Source organism: Argopecten irradians, chromosome 1 (assembly GCF_041381155.1).
Source record: "Argopecten irradians isolate NY chromosome 1, Ai_NY, whole genome shotgun sequence".
Classification (NCBI taxonomy): domain Eukaryota; kingdom Metazoa; phylum Mollusca; class Bivalvia; order Pectinida; family Pectinidae; genus Argopecten; species Argopecten irradians.
Genome location: NC_091134.1, coordinates 12,751,649 through 12,762,396, shown reverse-complemented (window position 1 = coordinate 12,762,396; position 10,748 = coordinate 12,751,649). Strand labels below are relative to the sequence as shown.

Genomic DNA, 10,748 nt, shown 5'->3' with positions numbered 1-10,748 from the left:
TGTAAATTACTGAAATAGGAGCATGTAGTCTGTAATGTTTAAACCTGCTAGATACCATATGTACAATATAAGATATAAGTATTCATCAAGCATGCGCTGCACTTTTAATAAAACGAATTATTTTTTTTCTATTTAGATTAATAAGACAATAAACAAAACAATATATGCATGTAACACGTTCCTTCCTCTGTCCTCGTTAGCATGTAATGTATTAATGCAAAATTAATTTTCGCAATGAATGAATATATTAATGAAATATTTATACATGTAATATTATCTCAATAAAAACTGCCGCTTTTAAGTATGTACTATACATCTTAAACGCAAAATAACAGAGTGTGAGGGGTCAATTGCTTCCGCTATCATGCAGTGACGGCGGGAAGTGAAAATCTACTCTCCTATTATCAAAACATCGTATAGCCGATTCACACAGGGAGTTAAAGATCTTAACATATAGATCATGGCTAAGGATGGTCAAATGGGTATAAACAAGAACCGAAGTTCTGATGAGGTCATAGTACCAACAGTAATTGCAATTAAAGATGTGGTTACTCAAAGTGTAATAAGCCGCTATGAGGAACAGGGAGTACAAATCGTGCGCTGCTGATTATTTACGTAGATTTTTAAGTCAGTGTGGGAGAATATACGGGACACACGTAGCAGCCGTGCAAATGTTCGACTTCATGAAATCTTAAAAGTCTTATTTATTTCAACATTTTGGATATTGCGTCTTGCATCAATAGTCGACAAAGTAGATGAGGCATTGCAAGTGCAATGTATGACCTTCCATGAATTCTGCTTGTTTTCTTCATATCTTTATCCGTGGTCATTGCTATTATCTGGGAGATTACATTAAGGTTTGACATTGTGTGATACAGGAAGATATTATTTTGCTTGGATTTTACAAGATCATGTGAATGATACAAGAAAACACAGTCCTTTCATTGGATTACATAGTTTGTTTCTTTATTTTATAATTTGTTTCGGGATTCAAATCGAGAGGATCATCGAGGCCACCTGTGCTTTACGCATATTGTGAATAGAAGTGGTGTTGGTTTTTTATTTTCGTTATTATATGTGTAATCCAAAATGGTTATTTGATATATATTTGTGATATGCTATTAGTGCGCAATTTATTACATTATCTGCTAGGTCTATGCTACCAGCAGGCGTGTTACTTAATATTATTCTGAATAAACAAGGATCTGTGATTCCACGGAATTACAATGGAGCTATTGACACTGACTATTGTTTTATCACTGTGCGGGCTAGGGTCGACCGAGTAAGTACATATATTTATGTGTTACTTTTATATCAAATTTCATTTTCATTTACTTGTTTTTTTCTGATACGAATGACAGTGTATTTAGGTTAATCTTATATGTATTTTCATGTATACGTTCCCAAGAAATCTATTATATTATTCTTTCTGTTACAATGTTTCTGATTTTTATTAACTGTCTCTAGCAAATGATTTTTTTTTCGTAATTGTTTTATTTTTGAAGCAAATCATTTATTAATAAATGCAATAAAACCACACAGGCTCTTACGTTCACTAACACATACATCATATAATTTTTTCTCATATATCCATCTTTTAATGGTATCACACATAACCCTTAACAAACCCTATTATTACACACTTACTTTCTCTAGAAAATGATATTATGTGTTTAAAATGGTCAATGCTTTGTTTTGTTGGTCCGTTGTGGAATTAAAAGTCCAGCTAACAGTCAGAGTAATTTAAGGGCGGCCTCCCCTGTATACAGTGCGTGTGACTGCATGTCTGTATGTTTTGAGAGGCTGAGTTAATTATATATATTTGTAATGTATCTTTGCAATAGTAAAAATTCCTTTTATAGTACTATCTCACTGAAACATACCGCCAAAGACACCGGGTAGCACAGCCCACCCGGTCACATTATACTGCCAAAGCGCGGTCCAGTTTTATCAACTTTATGCTTACTATTGAGCAGAAATTAACTATCACTTTTATAGACTATGCATGGCGTGTCTCGGAGGTAATTTTATATTGCTATATTGGATTGAGGCAGATGATGTTAAGCGCAATAAAACAAAACACATATCATTTGAATAATTTCTTACCTGTCATGTTATCGAAAATGAAATATCATTTAGTAGTTGCAGCTGGCTTGTTCACTTTAGAGGTTGTTAACTGCTTGTTTGCCCTGAATCGATAGGAGGAAACTATTATATTTTTGTCAATATATTGCAACGGGTGATTCTTATTTGAGAAAACAAGTTGTACGTTGATTATTACTGGAATGCTACAAAACGAACCCCCTTGTAACTGGAAACAAGTGGATTTTGTACCAGCCAGTATTCAACATTACAAAAAATGTTCAAATGTTGCTGAGCACAATTTCCAATTCCTATTCAGTCTTTGAGTCAATATAATACCGCTTGATAGTTACAATGGTGTTACCGAATTCGTGTTAAAAGCAACATCATTAATCATTATTTTTTCTTAGATTTATGTACTATTACAACATATAATTGCTTCCAAGATGAGCAAACACAGAGACAATTTATCGCTGCCGAATTAATTTCATTTTCATGACTTCTGTCATTACCAAATCTAACGCCATGCTTAATTTGGTCAGCTAGGTATATACACGTGAGCAGGGAGGATTTGAAGGAATAGGGACAGCGCGGATTTAAGGGTGACTGGATCGGCTTTTATTAACCATTATGATGGTTTAATTTTTTTGAAATTTTCTTTGTTTTTTTTTCGAAGAATGTGTTTTACTTATGTTTATGCTGTATATATATGTACCAGATATTTCGATTTTTGTTTCTTTCTTTCAGACCTTTGTATGTTGTCACCTGTCCCAGTGTACTACGGTTTAATTCCATTGAGACAGTAGCAGTGAATGTTTTCGGTATAAGTGATGTCACAGTACAGATTTATTTCCATGACTACCCTAACAGAACACACATGTTCTCACAAACTTCCGTTGTGGCGTCACAAGGTACGTATGCTTTCATATAAGTACTATAATTTGGGTACGATTTTTGATAAAAATTTCTTCTAACAGCGGTTATTCTTTATAAGTATTGTCAATACCCCTTGCTGAATGACAGATAGAATGGAGTTATGTTTTCTCGCAAATGTTGTACGAAATCATCATTGTACAGGACATGTTTTTGTTCATGACATTAAAAAATTTTTGTTTTGTTGCATAAATATCACATACCGTTTTACTTACTTCCTTTCGTTGTTTTGATATGACATCATCATGACATTAATTTGTTGGTTTAAAAACGATAATTATAAAATGTGATTCGTTGTAAATGCACAGACTGTCATTGAAAAAAGATGTATATTTACCATGTTAGGTCAAACGGCCAAAGCTCGAGTGCACGTGCGTCCCACGGACTTGCCGGACGAAGAGGAGGTGCAGAGTTTTGTTTACCTGGTAGCACGCTCTGATGATCCTCGTCTGTCCTTTGTGAACGAGACAATGATACTGATGGAACGTAATACTGGATTTGTGTTTGTACAGACAGACAAACCGATCTATACCCCACATCAGGAAGGTCAGAATGCTTTAGATATTCTATAATTACAATATAAATGGGGATGTGGTTAAAATCATAGTAAAAATAAAATAAGATAAAATTGTCTTATTCTACCATCATCAGCTATTCAAATCGCCTTTCGTCCGTGATTCCATCCGTCCGTTAATACTGGTTTTTGAGAATGATCGGTCAACAAGACGGCCGACGGACCACCATACATACATGTACTTGATAGTTGACGTATTTCTCAGAATGTTTGAAGGGATTTGTCTCAAATGTAGGTTCTCCGATTGCCTTAGTTGTGCCTATTTAATTTTGGGGCCGGTTGGTCAATAAGATAGCGGAGAGGCCGTCATCTTGGATTTTGATAGTTCATATTTGTTACCACTGCATTGTATTTGTCAAAATCCATACGCAGTTTGTAGTTAAAGTTTGAAAAGCAAGTACAAATATTTTAATTGAGCTGTTGTTAAGTTTTGCTTTATTGTTCTAATTTTTTCTAAAACTTTTGTTCTTTTCATTTTAAAACAGCCTTTTCTTACTCTGACCAATTTTGTACTCGGTAAATTGACTATTTACGAAATAACTCTGGTTGAGAATCCGGTACAAGAATTATAAGCTAAAATTCCTATTTATTTTCGTGCTCCAGTAAAGATACGTGTGATCACACTAGATGAAGAAAGAAAACCAACTGCAGTACCCGTTACCATTGAAGTAAAGGTAATACTCGTACAATCTATTTCACATGTAACCAAAATAAAACACATCTTCATGAAATGTTGCAGCCAACTTGTCTCTTTCAATATATCACCTCTATCATGATTATGCAATAAACAAATTCATAATAACACTTTAATCCCACGATGATATTCTTTCTCGGCTATGTAGGTATACTTTAATAAATTCATCATTTTACTTATTACCGTCCAAAAAATATAACATATAATTATTTATATATTCATTTGTCATTTATTTGACTTTATATTTTATTTTGTTGTTGATTTGGTTGTTTATCCCTTATTTTGTTTCTGTGTGTGTTTTTGTGTTATTATTTTTGTTCTGACTGTGTGTTCTTTCGTTTTTAGCTCACTGGCCGAAGGGCCGGTGTTATTCATTTCGTCCGTCCGTCCGTCCGTCCGTCCGTTCCGTCCGTCAGTCAACATTTCCTAAAATCGTACTTGTCCTTGCTTTTTCTTTCGTTTTGTTTTTTATCGTTGCCTGTTTTTGAGGAACAGTTTATTTTCGCTGATATATTAGGGCTTGCTTAATCTTATGCTTTCCGACAGAATCCCCAAGGTGTCATGCTTCAGAGATGGATAGAATCCTACCATTTTATACTCAAGAAAGTTTCCAGCTTCCGTCTTATATCCCATACTTTGGCAAAAAAACTGGACTATCACAGCTCGTTATCAGGATGGGGTGTGTATATATACATGAACCATTTTTAAGTAGCATTAACATTATACACATTGTAATCTAAATAAAACAACACCCATGTGCTGCCATTAAGGCATTATCACATTTTCACTAGAAGAAGACATGTTTCTGTTTTGAAACTTGATTTCTGTCTTCATCGCGAGATTCTTTTAAAAAGTATATAAATAATTAAGATAGTAAAAAAATTCTTTTAAAATATAGCGATTCTGTCTTTATGATGTTTTGAGAGCTTTCTGATAGGAAACATTGAAACAAAATTACATTCTGTTATTCAAATATTGATGCTTTTGCAGGTAGATACCAGTCATACCGTCAACTTCGAAGTTAAAGAATACAGTGAGTATCGTCAACACTGCGATATTAAATATTTTAATACATGTTATTTCCTTTATTTCGTAACTTGTACTCCATCAGATCATTGTAACAGAATATCTTAATACAGAAAGACAACTAAAACGAATTTTGATCGAAGTTGTAAAGTCATCAACTCGAGAAATCTTTTAGAAATGCATCAATACTACACTGTTTGAATCTTGTACATGTAGTATTATATGTCTAATGAAAATGTCAAAAACCATCACATGACTGATAAAACATCACTTGTGTAAGTAACCTTTCCAGAAACGGATTTCAACAAGTGCATTTAAGACGAACACACCGCACATTTAAAACATTACCATTATTAACTATTATAACTATCCCACACTTGTGTTTAGTATTGCCCCGATTTGATGTGGATGTGGAAGTACAAGACCTAGAGATTATACTACCCTCCACTGAATGGATTAATGTCACCGTGTCATCCAAGTAAGTGTGACGTCATACAATGAGGAGAAAACCCTTCCTTTTCGAACGAAATATTACTGCGCGCGAATGCAATCATAACTGCTTTTGAGCAAATAAACAGTGTTTGACCGTTGGCTATGTCAAACTCCAAACCTATTCACGCTTAATTTGGCATTTTATTAATGTTTTATCTTATTTTTATACTTACCTTAGGTACGTTTATGGTAAGCCGGTCCTAGGAGGTGTTACATTGACGTTCGGATTGTTGGTAGCAGGGACCCACGAAACGTGTTCTAAGACATTCAACAAGCTGGTAAGTACATTTACTTTAACTCACTATACTCTTCTATAGGGAAAGTAGTGCAAAATGTCAAATGTTTGCGCCCGAGAAATGTTGTTGGGTGAACAACGAAATATTGACAGTTACCATCCCGGTCAATACTGAAATGATAAAATTTCGGACCTAAATTTTGCCTTTGGTCTCGGGCAATAATTTGGTCCTCTGGTTCAACATAACACATATAGGCATAATCTCAGTCAATAAATATAGTACGTCTCCCTTTACGAAAATATATACATTACAATTATGTATGATATAATACGTGAAACAGTGCAATCTGTCTATAAAGGATACCAAGAGGATATAGCATATGTGTCCGTTATAGACAGGTGTCCTTTATAAAGAAATTTATCAGATAGTAAACTGCACAAAATGGGTCCGTTCATTATAGACTGGTGTCTTTGTGGAGCTTACTGTGTTATGTCGAGTGTAGTCGAAGCATAAGGTTCAATATAATATTGATGCCTAATGTTAATCTTTTAGCTTGTGGACGGACGAACGGATTTCGCTGTCAGTATTGAGGAACTCAAAGAAAGTCTGGAAAGCTACTGGTTTCCTGATGGTGCCCGGATGGTGATAGAGGCAGGGGTAACCGATTTGTCTTCTGGCCGAAAAGAGACCGTCTATCACAGGAGCATTATCTTCTCCTACTTCCGGTACATCGTCTCAGTAGAAAAATCACAGAAGTATTTCAAACCCGGACTTCTCTACAGACTGCACGTAAGTTTATCGGTAACTGAAATACAGGAATGAATAACTATAAAAAAAAACAATAAACCGGGTCATTATTGCGCTTGTTGCACAAACGTTGGGTTTTGCAGGGTGATGTCATTTTGCCATTGTTTTTCTTGTAAATAGCATGATCATCAAACATTTTTTGGCATTTTATAAAGAAACTCTATATTTAATTATAAGGACCTTTGATTCAGTCAATATGGTGTTATACCACCCTGGTTAATTCGTAATATGACATGCACATATCTATATTATATCTCGATCTTTAACCGTCAAACATTCTTCCGTTGTTTATTCTGCATTTTGGAAAATTTAGAAGAGAGAGAGTAATATAAATCGCGATGTTGATTACTTTTTCGGCGCAATGTACGGTGTATACGTTATCTATAAAGTCGAAACCTATTCCTAAAAATAGATTAAACCTTGCCATTCTCTTCATGTCAAAATGGCGTTATAACGACTGCTTACCTACTAAATACGTGTAAATTTGAAATATTCCTAGAGTATACAACTAAGTGAAAAATTTACTCTTTTCAGGTGGAAACTTTCTGGGCCAATGGCAAACAGGACAATGCCCCGGATGTAGACATTGCTGTCCAGATAACTCGGTACAATGAGGAAGGTGTCCTCTACGCACTGAATAGGACAGAGAGGACGGATGAGGACGGGACTTTCCAGTATTTGGTCATAATGGGCCACACGGAGACCCGTATGGTCATCAAGGTTAAAACTCTGAATTACTTTTTGAAAACTTTAATATCGAAAAGAAGTTAAAGTTATTTATTAGTTAAAGTATTTTAGTCTGTTAATGAAATTACACAGGGCATATAGATGACCCTTGACGTTTAGCAGATTCAGATGTCTAATCATCGTTTCTCAGAAATTTGAAGACTCAAAACATATGACAAATAAACATCTACTTCAAACCAAAAGGTCACACATAATTTTTGGGGAGTAAATCATATTATCATGGGTCTACTGGATGCCATGTAACATTTGGGAGCTTAACACATTGACAATAATGTTAAACACGTGTACCCAATTATTGATACAACGAACTCAGACTTAATACTGCGCCCTGCATAACACACGTACATGGTGTTAAATGTTTCCCAATTTCTTTGAGAAATAGACCAAATACATTTTTCTCGTCAACGCAAAATACCATTGTCGTCACTATTGTATAATTTAGACCAATCACAAGAAAAAAAAATTTTTGAATACCATTGAAATATCTTAAAAGGTTACTGTAAACGTACATATTAGCGCATTTTTTTCAAACTGAAAAGTGGATTCGCTCCTCCTTTTCTAGATGCACGATATACAGAACATGCAAAAAGTAAAATTGAAAATGCGATAAAATATTGAGCACCACTAAAACATGTAATTTTTAAGTCCTAAATTGATTTCATAAGGTGAAGGCGATGGACCCCGATGTTGATGAAGACGAGCAGGACGAGGCCATTCTGGAGGTGTTGCCACTATACTCACCTTCCGAGAGCTACCTATCTATCTGGACTAACCTGGTACGTAATCGATACTGTGATATCATATTATATCACGCTTTTCACCAACGGCTTTTGAAACTCGGTCTTTGTTTTTTTTCTATTTAATTTTTTTTCTTGTTTTAGATGGTATAACTGTAACATTAGTGGATACGTGCGAGATTTAACTTTGATTTGCATGAATCGTGTTTAGTAAGTATGGTGGTTTGTTCCTGTTATAGCACGAGACTGAGCTGATGGTGGATACTATATCCAGCGGAGACAACAGTAACAAGTCTTTCTCTTATATGGTAAGTGGCAATTCTTGTATAGTAGAACCATTGACCGTTTTATAGTCAATATCACTAAAGGCACTATACGAAACAGGCATCACGCATTTCATACACACTACGCACCGCATACACGGGGCCGTCCTTACATGACTCTGGCTGTTTATAGGACGTTAATTAATTAACCAGTAAGAAAAACAAACAAAGAAACTGAGTAGCAGTTCTGTAAACCATCTTATTCACAAATATAAATTGCTGCGACAACATTTGAACTGCATGGAAAATGGTCATTTTTGTACCTAATTGACATAATCATTTAAATTTCTAGGGAAAATGTCGTTAGACAAACAGCGCCAAAAATAGATTTTATTCTAAACGTTCTGCCGACTTTTCAATGATCATGAATAAAATATCTTTTCATGTAAGTCATCAAAACCTTACATTGTACGAGTACATTAAAGGGATAATTCAGTAATGAGTAAACCTCTTTAGTTTTGCGAAATACAGTTTTTTTGCGTTATATCGCGAGCATGCTCGAATGCGACTTTACATCTTCGTGAATATGTTAAAAAATAACGAAAACGCGAGATATTGTATACGCGAAAATAAACAGATTTACAGTAACTGAATTATCGACTTTTAATGAGGTGTATACATTTGTTTCTTCCCCAAATAAAATTAATTCTTTTAACTCCATTGATCACACGATATTTTCAGTTGATGTCTGGAGGACGAATTATAGATGCAGAACAATCGCACGAGATCTTCCATCGTCCTCTTACGGGCAAGATGGCGCCTGGAATTCGAGTTCTGGTTTTCTACGCTGTCAACAACACTGCGGACACCGAGATTGTAGCCGACTCCACTTGGATAGATGTTAAGAACATGTGTGAAAAGGAGGTAGGGTTTGACACTTTGCAGCAATGTGTTACACGATCCTAGAATATATATTTATAGAATGAATTATCAATATTCGATGAACAATATTTTCATCTTAGAAATAAAAGCATTTTAGTTTTTTAGTACATACAACATATCAACATGTCATCAATTTATTGTACTGAATTAATTTATATATCGATGGAATCATATAACAAATACATCTATGAGTTAAAACACACATAAAAGTTGAAAAATGTGTCCAAGGATTTATCTATTCATCTTAACTTAAAAATGCTCCACCGCTGGCAAACGGTATTTTTTCACGATCAAAAACATGAGCAAACGATTTAGTATTTTTTTCAGTTAAAAAAGTTACTTACTTATTACCACACAATTGAAAAGTTTGAGTTCTAATTTTGTTTAAACTTGAAATATAAGAAAATAATTAATTGCATCCCGAAAAAATCCCATGTCACTATATCCTATATGGAATGAAATACTGATTGCGCATGCACCACAGGCAAAATACATTGATTTATTACATTTTTTGTGCTAATTAGACATATATATATATACACCAATTACTGTTCATATGGTGAATATCATTTATGCTATGTCGGCGGTGGAGCATCTTTAATTAAATTATGACATTGGATATGTGTAAATAATGATTACATGAAACTGCAGTTAGGCTTGTCGAAAGAAAGAGGACGATTGGAACCAGACGACGCGGATGGGTTAACGTTACAAGTTACCGGAGCTCCTTCCAGTCTGGTCGGCTTCCTGGCGGTGGATAGGGCTGTATACCTCCTTAACAACAGGAACGTGCTCCGGAGACATACGGTTAGTGGGGTATATGATATACAGACAAACGTTGTCAGGCATTTGAACCGGATGTTTAATGTTCAATATAGGGGAATAACACACGATTGCAAAATGGAAAGTGGAATGTATATCTTGATTTAAAGCAATATAACAGACTCAAAATAGTAATCATATCGGAAAACGTAAAACCAATGCAAAATTAATGTCTTGTCGGGTTCGTTTAGTGTTTTAGGCCCGTAATGCTTCTGCTCCTGCTCAACGCTCAGCAAACGGGGAGTGGGACGACTGGTTGCGTCCGTTGTCAGTATAATGTGACCGGATGGGGTGTGTTGCTTGGCGTCTTCGGCGGCATGCTTCAGTGATATAGCACTATAAAAAGGGCAATAGTTTCACTATACAAGAAGACACAACATGAATATACCGCAG

The 10,748-nt window shown here is 35.1% G+C and overlaps 1 protein-coding gene across 1 annotated transcript in view; it reads left to right on the top strand.

Moving 5' to 3' along the window:
- Positions 1-374: 374 nt before the first annotated feature.
- LOC138318012 (complement C3-like) overlaps positions 375-10,748 on the top strand; it is a 28,186-nt gene continuing 17,812 nt past the window's right edge. Inside the window, 16 exon segments of the mRNA XM_069260033.1 lie at positions 375-1,282; positions 2,830-2,993; positions 3,361-3,561; positions 4,193-4,263; positions 4,830-4,872; positions 4,875-4,924; positions 4,927-4,962; positions 5,274-5,316; positions 5,697-5,787; positions 5,980-6,079; positions 6,590-6,826; positions 7,379-7,564; positions 8,257-8,367; positions 8,568-8,636; positions 9,333-9,515; positions 10,185-10,340. Of these exon segments, the coding sequence (XP_069116134.1) occupies positions 1,227-1,282; positions 2,830-2,993; positions 3,361-3,561; positions 4,193-4,263; positions 4,830-4,872; positions 4,875-4,924; positions 4,927-4,962; positions 5,274-5,316; positions 5,697-5,787; positions 5,980-6,079; positions 6,590-6,826; positions 7,379-7,564; positions 8,257-8,367; positions 8,568-8,636; positions 9,333-9,515; positions 10,185-10,340 (1,797 nt within the window). The 5' untranslated portion in view covers positions 375-1,226.